The following is a 22,898-nucleotide window of genomic DNA, read 5'->3' as shown; positions in this document are numbered from 1 at the left end:
TTCTTGGATTCACAGAGGCTTCTCGTAGACATGGCAACAAGTGAGTCTTCGAACAATGGGACTCAGAACAATGGAACGTGGGCTCGCAGACTTCGGCTGAAGCCCATTGCCCAAACTCGTGCTGGTGATATCTGTCACCTCACTTAAGGATTTCCCTGGATTTTCAGGTACGGCGTGTCATGGTTAGCGAGCGTGCTAAGTGTTCTCAGTGTCAGTGCAATCTTCAAGGTTTTATCTAGCTCCCACGAGTATGCTTGTAAGTTAGAGCCTAAGGCATTGGGTATAGGGTTTGGCCTTCTCATCATGCATGCCCATCAGGTACAGTGCTGTGACTAAGTCCTGTTTAGAATCCCATTGCTTCTTATGCCATAAGTTATATTCCATATCATTGCACCACGTAGCATTAGTGTCGACATGTAGTTTTAGTCCGCTCACTCACTATCTCTCAGTATGCATGTAAAACACTCTAGATTGCAAAATTACACGCGTAAATAGGCTGCAGTTGCAACAACATCATGGTGAGGCAGGCCTGTTAGGCCCATTTGATGGCTATATAATTAGGGCTTGGGGGTCTACTTTTATTTCAAATCCCCCTGCCAGAGGTGACAGCAGGATATTCAGTATATGGTGGCAGTGCAAGGAAGAGGCGATGGCGATGAAGGATTCAGGCCCGGGCTATGTGACCGTTACATGACTCAGTTTCAGTTCCAGTTTGAAGCCAGCTGCCAACCAGCAGGACCAGGCTTGGGCTCGTTTTCAGTGTACATCGCCAGTTTTCATTCATGTAACAGCCAAGTCTCCATATTCCTCATGCACTGATTACATTCTCTGGGGACTCAGACGGAGTGTACAGCGCTTTCTTATTGCTCGTCCTCGTGAGTCAGGCTGCCTGGATGGCAGCTCGCCTATAGCACACTCTTTTGTGATATAGGGTAATGGTGGCAAATATCTAACAAATCTTATCATGGATCAAATAGCCCAAATCGAAGGGAGAGGAATCAAAGATATCTTGCAGCTGGGTGCGTGTTTTCTCCTACTTTTTGGTACTTTTCCCGTACTTTTCCCTATAGCTAACACCTTTGAAAAGCACTAAACACATTTGTTCCCATCCTCGAATCCTAATGTGCGTTGATCGAGAAGCAATACAGTCCAAGCAACCGGTACAAACTTGACGTGTACTACCTCTCTATCTACCATTGTTCATCGACATCGATCATCCCTTCCCCGACTCTTGACATCTACGTTCTCGGCCGCGATCCACTCTCGATCTGTCCCCCTCCACCCTGAAATGCCAACTCCGTATCGAACCTTTCTGTACTGTACAAATACAAAGAATGTATGACGGGGACACCAAGCAGAGGGGTTGTTGGGTTAGATTCTTACTGTGTGTTGCTGGGAGGGACGTTCCCTGTATTCACCCAGGGGTAGAGTTTGTTGTGAAAGCCGGTGTGCAGTCTTGTGAGTTTCTACCACGAAGGGATTTGAACTCGACACAACTGGGTCTGGGGTGTGTGTACCAAAAATGTGACTAAAACGGCATGAAGCTTATTCAACTTGTCTCGCTGGGAGTGCCCAGCATATGGGGTGCTTTGTTTCCGGTTAGTCAAACCCGACATGGAATACGGGTGAAGAGGAGGGTATCAATCCGGTCCTATAGCTGTATACCTGGGTTTTCATGTCCACCGATGAGGACAGTCGATGCTAATGTTTATTTATGTGCTGTGGGCCCTAGGTCCAACAGCGAATGAAAAAAAAAAAAACCTTGGAACCAACGGTGAGGATCATTATACTACTTGCAAGCCCGCACAGATGGCGTGTGGCCATCACTCGTCAATTTATCAGAAAAACTGAATGAGTGGTGCTAGGATTGGCTGATTGTCACTTTGAAAGAAGAATGCGACTGGATGTTGGAGCGGTCCTGGATCAAAAAAGGAAACATTGTGACGTTGGCCATGACTGGGCTTCAGCTTCAACTTTGCAGTTTCATCGAACACCTTGGACACGACTTTCGTTGGCATCACTTTCCCCATAAACTTGTGCTCGTTTCCTTGTTTTCATGAAGCTGACTTGATCGAGTCCGAGCCCGGTGCCTCTCACTGCTCATCCTCATCCGAGTTGGGGTCATGAATCACAATTCACTGACACCAACCAATTCTGCAACGACAATTCACTATACCGCTTGGGGATGATGGCATGTTTTGGGAAGTATAAGATACACAGGCTGCGGTGGTAAACATCCAGAAGACCAGGGAACAAGTCACACAGATTCAATGGAGAGAAATCAATGATATCTTGGTGCCAAGTGTGTCTTTTTTTCTCCTACATTTTTCTATAACTAATCTCTTTCAACAGCACTAAATGCGTCCATTCCCATCCTCGAATCCGAACATGTGGCAATCGAGAAGACTACATGAGAGACCCACCAATACGGCCCAACTGACCGGCACATGCTCGACGTGTACTGCCTTCCCACTCCGCGTGCCGACACCCCAATCCTAGTCTTCTCATATGGAGGCGGGTTCTACATGGGCGTATGCACACTCCTCGCCCTTGTGACCATCATATACCACAACCTCGGCTCCTTCTTCGCCACCCATGGATCCATGACCATCGTCCCTGACCACCGCCTGGTTGATTCTGGTGTGCAGTTCTCTGGTGTAGCACAGGATGTGTAGGACGCGATGCAGTGGGTCGTGGGCAACCTCCCCTTCCCCGATTCTGATATGTATGTTCTCGGCCATTCGGCGGAGGCAATGAACATGTTCACCTTCCTTGTTCTTCTGGAGCTGTATTCCCCCGCTTTGTAGCCTCGTATCAATGATGTGATCCTGCTCTCTAGACCATACATGGTTGAGGATATTCTGGCAGATATGAAGGCTGTACTACGAGGAAGGCGTTGAGGTGAAATAGAGGGTACCATTGGTGTTGTTGGAATCAGTGAGAGTACCGGGCTCCGAGGCTCCTGCTGGGCATCGGTGAGAGGTATAGTCCCTGCCAGCACCCCACTATGGCATGACTTTGAAGGTGAGGAACGTGTTGTATGATGAGTTTGTCGCGTGGGGGCATAATCACGTCAGCTTGATGTTCGCGCTTGGGACTGGGCAGGGCGAGGGATGGGCAGAGGACATAGTCAAGTGGATTCATACATGCGGTGAGCAAAGGAACGAACTCGGTGGATCGTAAAAGGAAGCTAACTATATTTCCTGACTCGACACTTCTCAATGATCCCCATCCCCAATCCTGCCATATCATCGACATCTCGTGCATCATTTGAGGATGAGATGGGTTTTTTTGTGGTATAAGATGCACGGGAAATGGTGGTAAGCACCCAGCAAACCATGGAACAAATAGCCCAAATTGAGGGGAGTCAATAAATCTTGGTGCAGAGTGTGTCTTCTTTTCTACATATTGTTATGGCTAACTCCCTCCAACAGCACCAAACATGTTCATTCCCAGTCACGCATTGATTGTAAGGCCTAAAACTAGCGCACACTCGACGTGCTCGATCCTCGTCTTCTCTCATGGTGGCCAATGATCACCATTACCACCTCATCGACTCAGTTGCGGGACCCAACCGACTGTTCTCGGCCACTCGATGAATATGTTTGCTATCCTTGCCCTGTAATCCTCCGCCTTCGTCTTCTCATATGGTAGTGGGTTCTCCCTCGCATCCATCTCAGTTCCTTCTTTACCTCCCTAGCTTATAGATCCCCATCACCCTTGGCCACGTTTCTCATCCTTGCCGTATTCCCCCACCTTTCGTCTTACTATACACGCTTTGAGGATGCTGAGGCGAAACAGAACAAAACCCTGCTGGGTATTGGCAAGAGGGATATCTTGCGCCATGGAGAAATCCTGCAGGGCGATGAAGTGACGCCAGTTTGGTGTTTACGTTTGGGACGGGAAGAGGACGTCATCAGGAGGGAGTGCAATGTTCACTCAGCACTGCGCGCACCCTAGAGTATTGATATCGATATTGAGAGTTCGAGTCCTTGCCACGTCACTGCGCTGGGACAGAGATTGGTATCTGTGCAATCAACCTTCACTCAAGACCATCGAGGTGTATGACTCGGACATACCTGTATAGGCTCAATAAAAGTTCAATTCATATGAATTCTGGATCTCGTACGTAAGTAAAAATGAACAGTTCAATCATGGGCATCTGGATGGGAAGAACAAGTAGCTCCCGAGCCAACACTTGAGATGCCTGGACTCATCACCGCTGAAAAGAAAAACAAGTCTCAAACAGGTCGTATCTCACGTATTGGGATTCGAACCCAGCTTCCGTGCGCAACAACCAATACACTTTACCGGTTCAACTCCGAGTAACTTGAAGAGTGCTGCATCGAAAAGGCACAAGTCTTGGTTTTTGCTGTTCCCACTGACTCAGGCTAAAGCACCCAGAGTCCAGGTCGGAGAGCAAGCGTGATATAGTATTTATTAGGCCTGAGAACTAAGGCATTTGGGAGTTGTGACGAGGTCGGTGTGGCATTCATGTAGAAGAGTCAGTCAGAGGCCGAGTTAGATGCCGTGTTCAAGGACCCGAAGCCATTTTGCATTTTCGCACGCGTCTGTTTGCCTATTGGTCAGAATGCACGTGAGCTGGGTTCAACTCCTGGTTAGAGAATGGAGGGAAGCAATGTCATGAGATAAGTTCTTTTTCACTCTCCTACAGATGAGGTATTAGAGTCTGATGCACTGATGCTTGAAGCTTAGTTGGCCATTTTGCATCTTTTATAATGTAGGGATCGAACATGCCATGATAAAGCCTGGTGCGTAGAGAGGCTCAGATCATATCATAGCTGTAATGAGTGTCTATCATGTTCAATGAAGATTCGAAGGGCTGTGATGAGTTTACTGCGAGGGTCATAGCTTGCTGTTGACTGGGCAGGGCAAGGCTCAGGAATGGGAAGAAAATAGGAGCTGTCAGTTCACCAGGGTGCTATTGAGGGTTTTGCATTTTTCTGTCGCATACTTGTGATGGTCCTGTATTCAATGATGGGTGGAGGTGCTACTGGATAGGTTGTGACCATTATGTGACTTGGTTTCTTGCACCTGCTACCGTCCCGCAGGCTCAGGCTCGCTTTCAGTGTATACCATATTTGTATTGACATAACACCGACAGCCCGTCCTCAACATTATGCGTTCCTCGTACACCAATCTCACGAGGGTAGTACAGGGCATACAGCGCTTCTTACCGCCTGAGTCACCGGACCTCAGCTCAAGCTTTCACTCTGTCATAATCATTGCAGATGAGGAAGACTCTCTTGCAGTATGAGATGCACGCGAGGACATCCAACAAGCCAGGGAGTGGAGCCAAGCCCAAGCCAATGGGGAGAAGCTGTCGGGTACATCCTTTTCCTTCTGTTTCATTTACTGCTAATATCGCTCATAGGCAGCATTTATTCCCATCCTCAAATCCAAATGTGTGTCGATTGAGCAGACAACGCGAGGGGCCCACCAATACGGCCCAACCGACCGGCACATGCTCAACGTGTACTACCCTCCCACTCCGTGTCCCAACACCCTGATCCTCGCCTTCTCATATGGAGGTGGGTTCTACATGGGCGCACGCATGCACCCCACCCCCTTGTCCATTATCTACTACAACTCGGCTCCTTCTTTGCCTCCCATGGATTCATCACCGTTGTCCCTGACTACTGCTTCATCGACTCTAGCGTGAAGTTCCCTGGTACGGCGCAGGATATGCAAGATGCAATCCAGTGGCTTATGGATGACCTCCCCTTCCCTGATTCTGGCATCCACGTCCTCGGCCACTTGATGGACATGTTTACGGTCCTCGCTCCCCCAGAGTTGTTCTCCCCCACTTTGCACCCCCGTATCAAAGGCACGGTCCTCCTGTCTGTGCCGTACACATTCAGGCTTTACTATGGCGAAGATGATGAGGCGAAACAGAGAGTGCCGTACCGACTCCAAGACTCTTGCTAGGTATCGGAGAGAGGGACATTCCCTGCCTGCATCCCACTATGGAGAAATTCGGCGCGGCTTTGAGGGTGTCATACGACGAGTTTGCCGCGAAAGGGCATAATCACATCAGCTTGATGTTCGCGCTTGGGACTGGGCAGGGCAAGGAATGGGCAGAGGACGCAGTCAAGTGGACTCATGCATGCCGCGAGCTGCACTAACCATGTCATCCTTTTCTGATACAACGCACTTCATCATATTGCTTCGCCAGCGCTTGAAAGAGATTCAGTTAGGTTTTCTGGACAAGGAAAATAATAAATAGGACAATATTTAAACCCCATTCTCCCAAAATGGTGCAATCATTCAAAGTTACCGCTCTGGCTGGGAGTTGAACCCTGCCTTCTGGCCCTAACAACCGATGCACTAGGAATGCGCTTCACTGCGACCAAATACTTTCCCCGTTTCTTTGCAATCATTCTTGCAAGGAAGTCTCTGGATTGAGATAACGGGCGCATATTCAAATCCCGAGGGGTAATTAGCTGTTAGTCGGAAATATGCATAAAAACAAGTCGATAAGCTGGACCTATCATCTCTTGATGGGAGTACTTCAAACCCTGCACCAGTCGGGTAACCAATATACCATAGGAGATGGCAGATAATTTTAAACCAGCGCATATATCCAACATTCCCCATGTCCTGAACGTGAACGTTATTGTAACATCCCAAGTGGTATTGCAGTGTTAATTGGACCCATAAAAACACATCCACGACACCAACATATCATCTCTTGATCTGGGAGTCAAACCCAGTGCCAGTGTCTGGTAACCAATATACCACAAGAGACGGCTTCAAGTAATTTAAACCAGTGCATACATCCAAGCCCTGAACCAAGAAAAGATGCTCCGGGAAGAATCTAACTAGGTGGGTGTATTGGCTGTGAGTAAATCTCCGAATACACCATTTTAATTTGCAAGTTGTGTCTCCGAGAAAAAACCTATGTGCGAACAACACTATCGTTCCTTGCCTGGGAGTCGAACCCAGCACGTGCGTGTAGACCAATAATCGACGGAGAATGAAGTAGACTCGAGGATTAGACATCATCATGAGTTCTGGCAACGACAGGGAGGTTGAGGGCAAAGTAAGTAGTCGCCATCTGGAAATGGGGTACATGACTTTATCGGGCACCCATCCTGTTGTGTAACTACAACTCAAAGAGAGGATAGAAAGAGGGAAGAACGGCCAAACTTGAGTAGTACGAGGAAACAAATGCACATTCCCGAACGGCACCACCACAGATAAAAAGAGCATGCCATCTAGTGTGGACAGGTTCAGCAGGTGTGCAATCATCCAATTACTAGGAGTCGAACCCAGCATCCTGTACTAAGAGGTCAGTGTGGTTGTATCCCCTGGCCGGGGGAGGCAAACTAAGTTCGCAGCCAATTCACTGCGGAAACGATAATAGAGCTGGTGGCAATAACCATACACTGCACAAAAAGTCGTTGCCGATTCTTACAAATGAAGGATAAACAGCAGCAAGCTAGAGGATCAAAACAAAGGAGTCCTCACATATATATAACACTCCCTGGGAATCGAACCCTTGAACAGTAGCTGAACTCCGATGCACTACTGGAGTACAGTGGACCTGGGAAGAAGAGGCACTAGCTCAAAAGTTACATAGTCCCCTCGGAAAAAAAGAGAAGTTTGGGGAGACAGTCTCGTTGAACAGTTCAGTGCCAGTGAGAGACAGATAGAAGAAAGGACTCTGAGTCCGAGCTGTGGACCTTGAGATTTTGCAGGAAAAAGGCAATGGGTTAGATAACGGTCGAGGACGGTCCGACTATCCGGCGACATGTTGGCATTTGTCATCAACGTTTACATCAACCTTGAGCTTGAATCACAACGCCGAACGTCTCACAGACCCCAGGAATGGCGGCGGACAATTCTGGGTACAGTTCTAGCTGAAAATTTCTATCTATCATGATCGGACACCCTCCTAGATGACAGGGGTTCCCTTACAATACATCCAAACTTCAATTTTGGCACGACGTTTCTTCTTGTCTGCGATGAACATTCATGCTTTATAAATCTTCTGGAGATCTGGCTCATCTGTGTTTCCAGAAATACTTATAGCAGATGTAACTGTTCCTGCGGCGATTGATCTGTGACTAAAGGAGAATGTTTCCCAGCACGCGGTGTAAGCTGATAATCTACGGGGAACAAAGTAGAGTCAACGATTAGACGTTCTGGAAATGACGGGAAAGAACATACAGGAGTTGAGGGCAAAGTAAGTAATCTGGAAATTGGATACATGACTTGGTATCGGGCACCCATCTTCTTGTGTAGTTACAATTCAAACAGAGGATAGAAAGAGGGAAGAACAGTCAAGCTTGAGTAGTAAGAGGAAACAAATGTGTATGCGCATCCCCGAACGGGAACTGACACAGAGCATGTGGACAGGTGTGAAATCATCCGATTATTAGGAGTCGGACCCACGTCCTAGTGTGATTGTAGAGGGAGGCAATCACGGCGGAAGAGTGACCCGTGGAAAATGATAATAGAGCCAATAACCGTACACCACACAACAGAGGGCCGAATGCTAGACAGTAGAGAGGGCCTTTTGGATCAAAACAAATGGGTGGCATTGACAAATAATACTCCACCATGGGAATCGAACCCTTGAACAGTAGCTGAACCCCGATGCACTACTATGGAGTATAGTGAGTGCGGAAGAAGCTCAAGAGAGACTGGAAAGAGAGGTACTTATTCCCCTCGCCCTCGGAAAGAAGAGAAATTTAGGGACTTGGAGGCCTCTCACGGTCACGGTCCTAGCAAGAGAGTAGGAAGGATTCCCAGTCCGAGCTGATTGTCGAATTTCGTATAATCTAGCTTCAATAGTGCTAACCAGAGATGTGGAAATGATAATAAAGACATGATTTCAGCGGTTCACTAGATGCAAGAAACATCCCATGATGTGAGTGACTGGAATGAATTTCGAGATATTATGCAAAGCTGGATACTTGACAGACAGACAATAGAACACAAAATGTTGGATACAACATCTTCTGCCAGTGCATCATAAAAGAACACGTTCCTCGGGCAGTCCGTCCATCTCTAATTACAGAGCGTGTCAGTAATAGTAATAGCAAGGACCTCAGAACGAAGTTTACCTTCATCAGCAATGACTGAGATATCCAATCCTTCAGCCTTGCACGATTTCAGACGATCAATATGCGACAAAGCATGCAAAGCACCGAGCTTTGGAGCGGCTTGACCACATTTGAATTCCGACTCTACACGAGCAGGATTCCGGCACCTGATACGGACCTGAGACAACCGAGTAACCCACGAATCTTCAGGAATGTTCCAACGCCCATCGATGATCCTGACCAGTAACTCATCCCAGCCTTCCAGCCAGATGTCATCCATAAAAAGCCTGTTTGCGCTCAGCTCAAAAACAGACAAGTTGGGGAGCATGCCCGAATCGAGACACCTGAGAAACCTCGATGGATCCCTGTCGTTTTCCGTACCTGCCATGGATAGAATCAACCTGCGAAGCTGGGGAATGCATGAGAATAGTTGATCTGGGTCTAGGGCCCTTTGCACTAGCTGGAGATCAAGGGTCTGCAAATCACTCCCAGAACGGGTGAAGAATTGAGAAATCATTAGACTGGATAATGAATAGTCGACATGTGGCATAATGAATGTTAGGTATTCCAATACCAGACAAGTGAGGTAATGCAGGAGCAAATGAGATGTGACGCTCAGCAAACCAAGTTTTTCGAGCATCAGTGGGGTGGTGGTGGCCGCTTCAGAGCAGAACACAATCCTCTCCTTCAACTCTTCAAGACTCAGACAAAGATGGAGGAGCTTAACAATCAGCACTACCCGGATTGACTTCGGGAAGAACATATCCAAGTGTGTGATACAGGACCATGGAAAGAGAATCATGCTCGGGTCAAAGTAGGGCACCGGTACATTCAATCAGAGACATCGGAGGTTCGGTGCATCTTTGAACATGCCCATGGTAGTAGCAAGGTCATCGATAGAACGATGGTAAGCCAAGGAAAGGGACCTCAACGAAGGGAAATGGATCAGATGGGAATTGGATAGCGACTGAGTCCATTGACTTGAGGAAGGGCCTAAAAAGGAGACATTTTCCCATTGTCATGAATGCTGCAGTAAGGTCTCAACGATGGTATCTGAGAAAATGTGACACGTCCATATCATCATGGAGAGTTTACTCTGTCTGGTCCACTGAAGGGCCTCCTGGACCATTCTTGCTCTGATTTCTTCTTGTATTCGGTGTGGCGCTTCCCAATCTATTAGAACAAAAGACGACCACAAGGCAGGATAACCCCAGGCGACATCTTGCCACCAGTGACAGACTCGCCCTGGTAGCCATGGACCCGCGTGTAGAGGCTCGAGAACGCTGTATGAGCTTGGGAGTGCGAGAAGAAATATCTCAGACAGAATTTTGGGAGGAAGGGAATGAATAAGTGAGTGTAGCTCGGCTTCAGGCTCTATGATGGATACATTGTATGTATTGGTACCTAGATGGCCATGATATTAATAAGCAATAGTGCAGATAAGGGGATAGTCACTCACCAGTCCTATCTCCTATCATGGCTGTTCTTTGCATCATCATCTGGGCAGGAATAGAATCTGCTTCTGATCTTGCATTTGACAGTGAGAATGATGCTTAGAGGAAAGGATTTGTCTGTTCAGTGAGAGTGGAAAGTGGAAAGTGCTGCGATAGGAGAGTAGGTGTTGGTGTGTTGTAGGGCTGAGGGAAAAAGGGTAGGTTATTTACCAAAATGGTTTTTTACAGTAAATTACATAGTATTTTACCATGTATTTTACCAGGGGGTCCTGAGGGGGGTTTCAGCTAGGTAAAATACAGAGATCACATGCAAGTATTTTCACCCACAAAGCAGCTGCAGTAGGCTGTAGATCTATGTAGACTCAAGGATAATTATTCAAAGACTTTTCATAGGTCACTGAAGCACCAAGGGAGACGATGACATGGTGTCTTGAATTCTTAGGAGACTCCGACCGCATTTGGAAAAACGAAGAAATCGTAGGAAAACTGGAATATATTATATATTATATAATCACGTGACAAGGTATTTTACATAGTAAAATACCACGTAAAAAACCCCCTCCAAGGCTCACATAGGTAAAATACCGACCGCCAACCCCCTGGAGGTTTTTCCCTCAACCCTAGTGTGTTGGTGTTGGTGTTGGTGTTGGTAGGTTTGAGCGTGATCTTGGTTGCGGTATCTCGGACCGAGATGTCTTTTGTTGTTACTCCCACGCCACAAACGCGTCAGACCTTCGCTCTCCAACACCCCCGATCCTCCCCGATCCCCGTCTTCTCACACGGCGGCGGATTCTACATGGGCACACACACGCTCCCCGACCCCGCGTCCATCATCTACCACACCCTTGGCTCTTTCTTTGCCACCCGCGGATTCATCACCATCGCCCCTGACTACCGCCTCGTCGACTCTGGTGTGAAGTTCCCTGGTGCAGCGCAGGACGTGCGGGATGCGATGCAGTGGGTCGTGGATAACCTTCCCTTCCCAGATTCTGATATCTACGTCCTCGGCCATTCTGCGGGGGCGATGAACCTGATTACCATCCCTGCTCTCCCGGAGCTGTACTCCCCCACTTTGCAGCCCCGTATCAAGGGTACGGTCCTCCTCTCTGGGCCGTACACGTTTGCGGAAATGCCAACGGATATGAAGGATTCCGTCAGGTTGTATTACTATGGCGAAGATGATGAGGTTAAGCAGAGGGTAGTACTGGCATTGTTGGAATCAGCGAGTACCAGCGATGCTGGGTGTTTGGGCTTGGACAGCGTGGGGCCATTTTCACATGCATACAGCCCAAAGATACTGAAGGATTGCGCATACATGTACATGATGAGTGTAGCATGGACTCTTTCGAAGACTGGCGCGACCACCATCTACTCTGATGATTGCATTCTCCACCGGATGTACTCCCTTCTCAATATCCTCCTCGATGTTGGCGAGTGACGGATGAAACGGCTGTTGTCACTGTTTGAGCTTGGCGGCGGATCAGAAAAGGAAGCATCGTGGCTTGGCTTATACCTTCGTCGGCATCACTTCGTGCTCGCTTCAAACACCTCGAATCTTCATCGATGCATCCGACAGCTCACCAACCCGCAACAACATCATTTGAGGACGCTACGTTGTATTACTGTTATGGTCAGCTCCCTCCAATGGCACCCAAACATGTTCGTTCCCAAATGCGCGTCGATCCCCATGCTCGACGTGTACTACACTCTCACTCCGCGGTCTGGCACCCTAACCCTCGTCTTCTCTCATGGCGGCGGCTTCAACACAGTCCATTATCCGAATCGATCACGACTTCGGCTCCCTCTTCGCCACCCGCAGATTCTTTGCCCTCATTCCCGATTACCGCCTCATCGACTCTCAGCCAATGGGTGTCCCCGACTCTTCTCTGCCATTCGATGAACAGTGGGTTCGCCCCCGTGTCCATCACAGTTCCTTCTTTGCCTTCCACAGCTCGGATCCGTCACTGTCGTCCCCTTCCTGACCCCAGCGTGCAACCCTCAGCCACGTTGTTCATCCTCGCTGTATTCCCCCACCTTTCGTCCTCCACGACTTGCCGGTGGATACGAACGCTGAGATCTAGAAACCCAGCTAAATGGCGAGAGGGATAACTTGCCTCTATCCCTTTTGAGTGCAAGGGGCAATAAAACAGACTCATTCACGTTGGTTTGGTGTTTGCGTTTGGAGGTGCCATGTTCACTGCGCGCGCCCAAGAGTACTGATATTGATATTGAGGGTTCGAGTTCTTGCTACGTCGCTGCGCTGGGACAGAAATTGGTATCTGTGCACTCAGGACTATCGAGGTATACGACATACCTGTATAGGCTCAATAAAAGTTCATTTTTTGTATTCTGAATCTGTAGTACGCAAGTAAAAAATGAATGGTTCAATCAAATTTTACCATGAGCGTCTGGATGAGAAGGATAAGTATAGCTCCCGAGCCAGTGCTTGAGAGAGCTGCCTGGAATCTGGATTCGTCACGGCTGAAAAGAAAGAAAAAACAGACATCTCACGTACTGGGAGTCTGGGATTCGAACCCAGCTTCTGTTGCCAGGTGCTAACAACCAATACACCACGAAAGGTATTGGGGTTTTGGGGTCGGAAAGGGCTAGTGTGTCTCGACGATTCAACTTGGCGGTCGGTCTTTCCTCATACGCAGCCAGGAGGATATTCTGTTGCCGACATTTGAAGAGCGCTGATGACGAAAAGCGTGGAATTAAACTGTCTCTGCGCTTCGAGCGAGGAGGGCAGTGTGCGACACGGAGTGGAAGGGCGTGTGTGCCAAGTTCTAGCGTAGTAATAATCTTGTTCTGAATCTGTGGGAGGTCCTTACTCTTACATCTACTCCATGGTAGTGTACCGGCTGGCACGTGTGCGTACTATGCTTTACCGCTCTTGCTTGGTTCGACTCCGAGCAAAAGCACTGCGTCGAGAAGACATATGGCTTGTTTTTTTGGGGGGGTTCCTATCGACTCGGGCTAAAGCAACCAGAGTCCATAGTCCAGACTCGAAGAGCAAGCGTGAATTTTGAGCGCAATATCTGTTAGGCCGGAGAACTAAGACTGAATCAGAGTCGGTTGTACATTGGGCATTGAAAATCAATAACCATGCGATGCGATTCAGGACCACCGAGATGGACGGCGTACAAAATACAGGTACACGCGAATTTGACACCAGTTCCTCACCCTGCCCGTGCCAACCGAGCGGGGGTGAAAACAGGGAACGTCCCTCCTAACCCACTCCTCCGCTCCATATTCGTATCTGCACGGAGAGGCTTGATACGGGGAGTACAGATCTGGGAGGGCAAGGATGTTCATCGGGAAAGGGGAGGTTATCCACGGCGAGTCGACGAGGGGGTAACGTTAACGATGATGAATCAGAACAAGAAGGAGTCGAGGTTATGAAGCGTGCGTAGAATCCGCTGCCATATGAGAAGACGAAGGTCGGGGTGTAGTGGGAGGGTAGTACACATCAAGTTTGTGCCGGTCGGTTGGTGTGCTTCTCGTGTTGACGCACCTGGCTGCACGATATCGTTCATTTCTCTCCCTTCAATTTGGGCTCCTTGCTCCATGGTTTGCTGGATGTTCGCCAGGGCTATGAGTCATGTATCTTGCACCGCAAGAAACCTGGGCTCATCGTTAAACAATGTTGGTGAGCCGTGACCGGTGAGAGACGTCATATAGTTGGCGTGCGAGGACTCGGGAGAAGAGAGGGTTGTGTTCTCGCGATCCTAATGCAATGCTGGAGACCATTCGAAGCAAGCGCGAGTTTACGCGTACGGGGAAAGCGACGCCGATGAAAGCCGTGGTCAAAGAGAGTGTGACATGCTGTCACAACGTTTCCTCCGATCTCCATCGTGCATGCATCGGCCACGGCGCAATCGAACGCGTCGGTATCGTCAAATCCAAATCTAGACCCCCGGGAACACCAAAACCTAGGCTCGTTTACCAGCCGGCGTTTCACCCACGTGGCTGCGCTATCACTTTTGGGCGAAAGCGGCTGGGCAAATCCGCAATGTTTTAGAGGGTCACGCTTTCTGTGACTTGGGACTTAGAAAAATTTCACATCTTCACCCCCAGTTTTAATAGTTGTCCACTCCCTTCCCTCGTAATGCATTGCATACATGCGCATTTTATACTTTGTTTACCACTGAACCATCTACACAGTTTATTTTTGTCGCCTTGCGTGGAAAATATTATTCAACTGTCTGCTCCCATGATGTCATCATTTGGTCATCATGTTCTTGTCATTCGGACAGAGCCATTGAAGGGCAAAGTAGAGAGCAAGCAGAGGGTTTCATAATCATGATTGTATAGAATTTAAAATAATTTGTGCACAGGCAGACTATGCATACTGGCCCTACTGGAGCAAATTGGAGACGGGGGAAGTGCAATGGCTGCTGAAAATAAACTGCAAGACAAAAATCAGTGAAATTTTTTTAAGTCCCAAGTCACAGAATGTGTGACCCTCTAAAACGTCTCGGTATTGCCCAGTCCGTTCACAAGCTCACCTCTTCACGTCAAAACATGTCAAACTTCACCAAACAACCAAACAACCGTATACGGAATTTGCATTACGAGGTGTAAGCTTGCGAACGTCGACTGGCTAGCGAGTCTACCAAAAACCCAATGTGAACCAACCTCACGGCGATTTCCCTCACCAACCACGAACCAAGCAAGAATGTTAAACCATGGTAGGCACACGTGCTAGCCGGTACACTGTCGCGGATTAGGTGTAAGAGTAGGGACCTCCCATAGATTCAGAACAGGATTACTATTCCTTATTGCCACGCGGGAATACGGCACACACTCTGCATCACACACTCGACGTGCACTACCTTCCCACCCCAATCCTCGTCTTCAACCCATATGGCGGCAGGCTCTGTATGGACGCGCACGACTATCCGACGCGTCGACTTGAACATTATAACCATGGGGGACCACACGATAATACGGCGTATTACGCTCTCCCACTCCACAGATTCAAGGAATATGTTGGTGCCGAGTGCGTCTTTTCTCTTACTTTTTGCTATCACTAACCCTTGCTATACATCTTGGCTCCCATCCTCAAAGCCAATCACGCCATCGTATGGTTCTGTCTGATGAGTTAGGGGTGGTTGCATGGGTTCTGATCATGTAACGTAGCGTGGACTCCTTCAGAGGACTCGCACGGGCTGCGAAAAGAACCATACCCAAAAACCAGGGGTCCCTCGTGTGCGCGCCCTTTCCCCGACCGTCTACTCTGATGTATGCATTCTCCTCCAGATGTACTCCCTTCTCAATCTCCTCGATGTTGTCATGTCTTGTATTTGATGAGAGAACGTAGTGCATGCTGGGACGGGGCGTATCCCAAGCACCGAGGGAGTGACACATGAAATGGCTGTTGTCACTGTTTGAGCTTGAAGAAACACGAAGCGGCGGATCAAAAAAGGAAGCATCGTGACTTGGCTTATACCTTCATCGGCATCACTTCGTTCGCGTCAAGCTCATCCGAATACAACACCTCGCGCGCCAGCTATTCCCGACGAGTTCAACGGCACCCAAACACGTCCGTTCCCAAACGCGGTCTGACACCCCAATCCTCGTCTTTTCTCCCATGGCGGCGGCTTCAGCACTGTCCATCTGCATCATCGATCACAACCTCGGCTCCTTCTTCGTCGCCCGCGGATTCATCGCCGATTACCTCCTCGTCGACTCTCAGCCAATGGGTATCACCTTCCCTTCCCTGACTCTTCTCCGCCATCCGATGAACGTGCCCACCATCCTCCCCCAACACCCCAATGCCCTTCTTCTCATGGATTCATCACTGTCGTCCCCTTCCTGATCCTAATGTGCAGACCCCCATCACCTCGGCTACGTTCCTCGTCCTCGCTGTATTCCCCCACCTTTCGTCCTCTGCCGGTGGATAATTTAAGGCTAAGACGAAACCCAGCTAACCTGCTTCCGTCCCTTCTATATATAGAAGAAGGGGTCTACCTGTCCTTAAATATGAAAATGTAGGTCACGTAGGCTATTTTACATCCGCAAACCCTCTTGTTTCCCCGCATTCGTACTACACAAGTATGCATGAAAGTTTTCCCTCATCCCTGTCTTTGTCACTTGAGACCTCTGTCTCCTATCTCTCGGACTTGAACGACGTCTCGCAGCCATACAGGATTCTTATAACCTCCGAGTCTCGCTGAGCATCATTGCCAAGGATGATATAGTCACTTCTCTCACGCTTGCCTGACTTGCTTTACAAAGATGCATTATCGACGGGAACTTCCTCCCATTCTGGGGAGACGACTGCGAAGGACCGTCCCCCATCTGACCCACGTAACACAACCCCATGAGATTCTCCCCTGGCGCGTGCTTCTCATAGCAACTTTGAGCCGAGTATATGTGATGGCGAATTTCGGTAATATATCCACACCACCATCATGTCTATCCACGATAAGCACGATATCGGCTCTGCACCTAGTGTCGTCCTTCAAGTTCAGGAAGGCACCGCAGAGGTCGACCTCGCTACGTTTCACGAACTACATGCAGGTAGACTGGTCATTGATCCAGCGTAACAAATTTCTTTCCCACAACACGATTACTCTGGCTGATCCTTTCGCAGAGAGGCGAAAATCGAATTCGGCGAGATTTTCGCCTCCAAGCTTAAGCTCTCTCGGGACGGGACCAAAGTCCTGTGGCCTCAACCGACAGATTCGCCGCGCGACCCCCAGAATTGGACCGACGCACGCAAGAGCATCCACCTCATTATCATCACGCTAGCCGCTATCGTTCCGGACTTTGACAATGGCATAGGTGATAGCTTCAGTTTAGTGTTTTGCGTTGTCGTTTCCCTTACAGACGGCGCCTTCCCGCAGGAATCGCGTCCATCTTTCGGCTCGCTGAGCAATATGATACTACTACCGGAGTGATTAACAATTTGTCATCCAAGTGGGTTTGTTCCGTTTGAATTGCTGCTGAGCTGAAATAGCGACGCGTTCAGTTGGAGCATCTTTCTGGCAGGTCCGTCCACAATGCATCTATCCTTGTGATCAATACACCACTAATACTCGGTTCAAAGGGTGGGGGGGAATATTCGCTGTCATGTTCATTCGCTGCTACGGGCGTCTTCTAGTTCTATTTTGGTCGCAGGCGGAGATAAAGTTTATTTATTGGTACGGCTCCGTGGATTGATGTCTTGGTTCTTCAAACAGGTCTTCGCGCTTGGCTTCCTCGTGGGATGTACATTCGCGCCGAATCTGGCAACTTTTGCTGGTGGGAAATCCAGTTCGTTCTGAATCTTCTCAATTAAAGATGACCCCTCAGGAATGAGATGTTTGACGGCTTTCTTCGGGTGAGTCTGTTGTTGGTCTTTCTTCCTCAACTGAACGCATCCCGTAGAAGTGCACCTCAAGTCACGGTACAGAATATGCTCGATCCTTGTGTTGAATTCTCTTAGATGTTCTCCCAGGGATTATATATCGTTACAGATTTATACCCTTTTCACCTGCAAGCGCGGAAGGTAGAGTTACAACAGAGTATAATCTTTTTCGTTCCTCACCGCCGAGCTTCGACCTAGCTCAACTTCTGGACAATGGGATTCATTGTCTCCCCGTTCATCTCTCCGTTCGCTTTTGGCTTCCTTGTTGCCCGACAAAACTGGAGGTGGGCCTATGGAATTGGTTGCATCTACAGTGCCGTCGTATGCGTCCTAATCGCACTTTTCATGGACGAAACGTGTGCAATGTTTCCATTATTTTCCTGTCCCTACTAAATGCCTTCTAGGATGTATAACCGAACTGTGAAACCCGTTCCAGAACCAGTCACTACGGGCCTTCGCTATAAAATCGAAACACTCGTCGGTATCACCGGAGTTAAAATGGCCAGGTACCGAGTATCTTGGGCGGAATCAATCTCCTCACCCTTCAAGGTCGTATGGCGGCCTCACCTTCTTGGGATTCTGCTCTTTGAGGGTATCTTATTTGGGTTTGGTATCGGTATCAATGTGCGGCATGAGCATCTGTCTCTGAATTTATTTTGATTATTTTTCATGCAGGTCACGAATGCAGTGTTCTTGGGGAGCCCTCCACCAGTCGGGTTCGACTGGAGCCAGGACGCTATCGCTGGAGCATATGGTACACCGATTGTAGGTTCTCGTCCTATTCGCTTTGAACCCCACGGCTGAGTTGTAGGTATCTGTACTTTTGGGTGAACTGGCAGGTCGGTATACGAATGATTGGATTATGAATCTGAGTATCAGACGCAATCATGGTGTCTTCGAAGCTGAGAGTCGACTTTGGTGAGTTTGTATTTTTAGGTATCATCATGTTATACTGAACAGATTCAAGGGCTTGCTATATTGCTTTGCCTTTGTACATATGCGGTTTCGTCACCTTGGGCGTATCGATACAGAATCATCTCGATACTGCTGGTATCATCATGGGTTGGGGTATTGCGGAGCTGGCTATCATGATCAACACCGTGGCTATATGTATGTAATTCAACCTTCCGTCGCTTTCCTCGGACCGACATTCAACCAGACGCGTATTGCAACGACTGCTTCCCGAAACACCAAGGTGAAATCAGTGCTCTGATAAATCTAGTGCGTGTCCTCGGAGGTATGTAATATCTACTATAGCTGCTTGAGTTTCTCATCTACTGTAATAAAGGCTTTGCGGTTGCCTATTTCCAAGTTCCTTGGGCAGCAACACATGGTGCCCTTCAAACATTTGGTTGCGAGGCCGCGTATGTCCAGTGGAAACAGTGAAAAGGGAAATCTTTTGCCTGACTTTTTTCTTTCTTTTCCTAGAATCGTAGCGGGCCTCTTCGTTCTAATTATTCCTGCCATGCAGATACATGGGCGGAGTTTACGAGTACGTCCGAGTCGGTCTTATCTGTGGATATTCTCGGTCTCATCCTTTACAGGAACGGTTTTCGGTTACTTGATTTTTTTACTAAGTAGATAGTGTAATTGTTGTGTACGTAATAGTCTCGGAAGATCTCTGCTGCTACTTCAATAATCAGCAGAAACTCGGAATGTTTTTTTCTCAGCCGACCGACCGATAGTCAGCAACGGTCATCAAATTCATAACGGCGTAAAGAATCTTCCCTGGTGAGGTGGCTGCCGTTGTAAAGGACTCCTGGCGCTGATGAACCCCCAGTTAAACTTGTCGCTATTCCGAGGTTACTTCTAACGCAGCTTTGAGCTCTTTAATACGGCATCGTATACACTACGCGACCGGTTTTCTTGCTATAGAACAAATTCATGTGTACTTGTCCAGAGGTGTTCAATGAGAGGCGTTATAGTTCAAAAAAATTAATTCGCCTGGTAAATCAACTTAATCCCAGTATATAAATAAATAAATAAGACAGATTGGGCATAACACGGGCCGACAATTGCTGTTCAATCGTTGTTCGTCGCTTCTCACTATCATGGGCTTTCTTAGTACGAGGCGCTTGGATTCACCAACAATCTCCCGTGGTATATACACTGTTACTTGAACCTCACGTCTAGAAGACGACCTGGCCCTTCCAATCACCCGTTGTTAATCCACAGCGGTCGAACGCGTGACGACGGGCCCACGGTAGGGGGTGATCTCCGCCTCTACTGGCAGGGCCAAGCCTCTGGGCTCTTTGAGACTCATCCCTCAGCTGGCTGGTGATGCATGATGCGCCGAAATTCTCCAGGGTTATCCCACATTGTATTCAATTCGGCGGCGCGTAATGCGGCCAGTGTCGCGTGTTCGGAGCCTCAAGTCCGTTCTCATAGCAGTGCTCCCTTCCATCTTCTAACGCATGCTGCAGTCTCGACAGTGCTGTTCTTAGTTATGGTCCATACTGCGCTTCCTAGGGCACGGATCAAATATCATATTTTCCTTGTTGCCATGACTGTGCCGTTCGCCAGCGATGAATCTCTACGCTACGCTATATAACATCAGGGCCATCGACTTTCCTCTCTCAAAAGATGCTCTCTTCCATTCTTTTTCTTCTCCTGGCTCCCTGCATGGGGGTCCATTCACTCTCTTACATCGGTGCTGACTTCTCTTCCTTGGTCAACTTGGAGAACTCGGGGACGTCTTACTCCGACGGAGGTAGCACTAAAGCTTTTGAAACGATCTTGAGCAGTCACGGTGCCAACATTGCACGCATCCGGGTTTGGACTAGTGACAGCGACGACGAGTATAGCCTAGACTATGGTCTTGCGCTGGCGAAAAGGGCCGTCAAAGCTGGGATGGCATTGATGATTGACTTGCATTATAGCGATACGTGTAAGTAACAGTATATGAAGTGCTTTTGTGCCCCGCTGATAATCACCGAAGGGGCTGACCCATCCAAACAAGGTTTTATCTCCGCGATAAACTGAGCCCGTATCGTTGTAACCATTCATACAGGAATTCCCTCTGCCTGGGATGAAGATTTGGACTCCTTGAACACGTCAATATACACGTAAGTCAAGTTCCCTTATGGTGTACATGTATTGATGTGCTGGAAAGATACACCCTTGATCTCGTCAATGCATTCATTGACCAAGGGACACCTATTGATTATATTCAGGTATACTTACTTGCGTACATCAACTTTAACCTTGTTAACTTTCTGTCTAGATCGGCAACGAGATTAACGGTGGTATTCTCTGGCCAACTGGAGAGGTATCAGTCAATGGCTACGAACCGCTCTCTGAGTTGCTCAACTCGGCAGTCAGCGCAGTTCGGGAAGCGTCGTCAACGACTAAGACCGTGATTCACCTGGCCAATGGCTGGGACGAGGACAGTGTCTTGTATTTCTATAAGAACATTTTTTATCAAGGCGCCCTGGAGCTTGAAGATGTCGATGTCATGGCGTTTTCATTCTATCCCTTTTATGACGAAGGTGCAACCTTGTCGGCTCTGAAGTCGAGTCTGAACACCGTGGTCTCTACATATGCGAAGGTGAGCATATCATACTGGAGTCAGGAAGGAGGGTTGCTAAAGTTGCGTAGGACATAATGGTTGTTGAAACCGACTGGCCTTATGAGTGCTCTTCGGTCGTTTTGACAGAGAGTATTTCTGTATCTGCATCTGGACAAGAAACTTGGGTATGTTCAATATGATGCTAGTAGGATATGTAATTCACAGGCTACTAGATGTCTGACATACAGACAATCTTAGAGGACTTATCTGATGACCATGGAATTGGTCTTGTCTATTGGGAACCTGGTTGGATTGGCAATGCCGGTGAGTCGTTTGAATCTTCATTTATCTTAGTTCATTTGGCATACTATTCACCTAGGTCTTGGTTCATCTTGCGAAGTGAGTTGTCTTCACTATAGGTTCATTTGTAGCTTCTGACTATTCGTCTAGGATAATCTCTTGGTGGATAGTTCAGGGAAAGCTAGAGATTCCATGTCGGTCTTTGGTAGCTAGTAAAATACTAAACAGATTTGGTGGCCAAGTACCGTTCAATGGCGAATCTGATCTGCGCAAAGTACTGATTTTGGGGATCCGCGCACTCCACAAACGCGATCTTGCCGAGTTTACTTACGCATTCGAGTCTGACGTCAGATCGAGAGGATATAATGACGATCCAGGTGATGTCATGACTGCAACAGTTTATAAAGGCACAGAATTAGACATGATTATCCTCGATTCGAACACAATCCTCGACCAGGATGGCTAGCAAAACGAGACCTGGAATGGTATGTCCCACGTCGTCCCGTCATCACATATCATTCTGACCTATTGGACTTTAGGCATTCGCAGTCGCCGGTGGTATCACGCTCACAGTCGCAGCCTTGCTTATGATGCAGCAGGATATACGGGCCAAGGAAGGCCCCGCCTCTATATATAGTGAGCTAATCGTTCGAAGTTTACGACTGCAACTGATGTTTGGTAGAACCCAATGAAACACATGGCCCGAACGATTCGGATCCCAAATTGAACACCACAGACATAAACCAAGTCGTTGAAGGGAAGTCTAGAGGAGATCAAGCCCCACTAGCAGTGGATAAAACTCGCTGAACTAACAACTCTTTATGGCAGTGGTAGCGTGTACATAAATTGTTGAGTGAGCGATGTTACATGCGTGATAAATGCCTCGGGTTCACCTCTTTGAGTTTAATGTATCTACGTTTACAGAATGATGCACAAAACCTTCCTGACTGAATTCTGATTCAAGTGACTTGTCATATGAGCCAAAATGAATTATGATCAGTGTACTGGTGCGCATTTTCTGTCCACGATTTTGGGTTAAGATGAATTCTAGATGTTTTAATATTTCTTATGGTCACTATACAATGATTTCTACTGCAAAGCATGAAGAGCAGGCTTGTCAGGATCCGCATTCACTGCTGGGGTGGATCGGTATTTCGGAGGGGTCAAATACTTTCTTGTATTTTAGTCCGTTTTTTGTTCGTAAATCCATC

The 22,898-nt window shown here is 48.1% G+C and overlaps 8 protein-coding genes across 8 annotated transcripts; 6 read left to right on the top strand and 2 right to left on the bottom strand.

Moving 5' to 3' along the window:
- Positions 1 to 2,447: 2,447 nt before the first annotated feature.
- EV420DRAFT_1485182 (uncharacterized protein) lies at positions 2,448 to 3,960 on the top strand (the record flags this gene model as incomplete). Its single annotated transcript, XM_060470179.1, has 4 exons — positions 2,448 to 2,640; positions 2,902 to 2,975; positions 3,025 to 3,151; positions 3,701 to 3,960. The coding sequence occupies 4 exons, from the start codon at positions 2,448 to 2,450 to the stop codon at positions 3,958 to 3,960; spliced, it is 654 nt and encodes a 217-aa protein (XP_060324448.1).
- An 860-nt stretch (positions 3,961 to 4,820) lies between these two features.
- On the top strand, positions 4,821 to 6,146 carry EV420DRAFT_1726804 (uncharacterized protein; the record flags this gene model as incomplete). The annotated part of the gene is made up of 5 exons (XM_060479839.1): positions 4,821 to 4,865; positions 5,253 to 5,348; positions 5,396 to 5,649; positions 5,679 to 5,839; positions 5,950 to 6,146. 5 exons carry the CDS (start codon positions 4,821 to 4,823, stop codon positions 6,144 to 6,146), a joined length of 753 nt encoding a protein of 250 aa, XP_060324447.1.
- A 2,764-nt stretch (positions 6,147 to 8,910) lies between these two features.
- Positions 8,911 to 9,621, bottom strand: EV420DRAFT_1726802 (uncharacterized protein; the record flags this gene model as incomplete). Its single annotated transcript, XM_060479838.1, has 2 exons — positions 8,911 to 9,036; positions 9,093 to 9,621. 2 exons carry the CDS (start codon positions 9,619 to 9,621, stop codon positions 8,999 to 9,001), a joined length of 567 nt encoding a protein of 188 aa, XP_060324446.1. The 3' UTR covers positions 8,911 to 8,998.
- Positions 9,622 to 11,282: 1,661 nt separating this feature from the next.
- EV420DRAFT_1243227 (Alpha/Beta hydrolase protein) lies at positions 11,283 to 11,774 on the top strand (the record flags this gene model as incomplete). The annotated part of the gene is made up of 1 exon (XM_060466655.1): positions 11,283 to 11,774. A coding segment is annotated over one exon (492 nt), but the record flags the coding sequence as incomplete, so codon positions are not given.
- A 511-nt stretch (positions 11,775 to 12,285) lies between these two features.
- On the bottom strand, positions 12,286 to 14,094 carry EV420DRAFT_1485179 (uncharacterized protein; the record flags this gene model as incomplete). The annotated part of the gene is made up of 8 exons (XM_060470178.1): positions 12,286 to 12,411; positions 12,560 to 12,722; positions 12,840 to 12,880; positions 12,925 to 13,006; positions 13,041 to 13,367; positions 13,404 to 13,501; positions 13,709 to 13,818; positions 14,040 to 14,094. The coding sequence occupies 8 exons, from the start codon at positions 14,092 to 14,094 to the stop codon at positions 12,286 to 12,288; spliced, it is 1,002 nt and encodes a 333-aa protein (XP_060324444.1).
- Positions 14,095 to 16,941: 2,847 nt separating this feature from the next.
- On the top strand, positions 16,942 to 19,444 carry EV420DRAFT_1622942 (major facilitator superfamily domain-containing protein; the record flags this gene model as incomplete). Its single annotated transcript, XM_060475879.1, has 18 exons — positions 16,942 to 17,072; positions 17,124 to 17,314; positions 17,377 to 17,449; positions 17,502 to 17,521; positions 17,580 to 17,650; positions 17,713 to 17,773; positions 17,825 to 17,852; positions 17,900 to 17,918; positions 17,970 to 18,020; positions 18,078 to 18,235; positions 18,284 to 18,503; positions 18,555 to 18,644; positions 18,691 to 18,797; positions 18,847 to 18,989; positions 19,039 to 19,116; positions 19,168 to 19,243; positions 19,308 to 19,371; positions 19,424 to 19,444. 18 exons carry the CDS (start codon positions 16,942 to 16,944, stop codon positions 19,442 to 19,444), a joined length of 1,602 nt encoding a protein of 533 aa, XP_060324443.1.
- Positions 19,445 to 20,237: 793 nt separating this feature from the next.
- Positions 20,238 to 22,023, top strand: EV420DRAFT_1070356 (arabinogalactan endo-1,4-beta-galactosidase). The gene is made up of 9 exons (XM_060465629.1): positions 20,238 to 20,766; positions 20,818 to 20,838; positions 20,890 to 20,944; positions 20,992 to 21,052; positions 21,103 to 21,426; positions 21,477 to 21,572; positions 21,621 to 21,711; positions 21,767 to 21,786; positions 21,838 to 22,023. The coding sequence occupies exons 1-9, from the start codon at positions 20,463 to 20,465 to the stop codon at positions 21,898 to 21,900; spliced, it is 1,035 nt and encodes a 344-aa protein (XP_060324442.1). The 5' UTR covers positions 20,238 to 20,462; the 3' UTR covers positions 21,901 to 22,023.
- A 100-nt stretch (positions 22,024 to 22,123) lies between these two features.
- EV420DRAFT_1577429 (uncharacterized protein) lies at positions 22,124 to 22,656 on the top strand. The gene is made up of 3 exons (XM_060474533.1): positions 22,124 to 22,174; positions 22,226 to 22,323; positions 22,370 to 22,656. Exons 1-3 carry the CDS (start codon positions 22,146 to 22,148, stop codon positions 22,492 to 22,494), a joined length of 252 nt encoding a protein of 83 aa, XP_060324441.1. The 5' UTR covers positions 22,124 to 22,145; the 3' UTR covers positions 22,495 to 22,656.
- Positions 22,657 to 22,898: the final 242 nt, after the last annotated feature.

Source organism: Desarmillaria tabescens (assembly GCF_030435595.1).
Source record: "Desarmillaria tabescens strain CCBAS 213 chromosome Unknown EV420scaffold_62, whole genome shotgun sequence".
NCBI lineage: Eukaryota > Fungi > Basidiomycota > Agaricomycetes > Agaricales > Physalacriaceae > Desarmillaria > Desarmillaria tabescens.
This window is presented reverse-complemented; position numbering and strand designations above follow the sequence as displayed.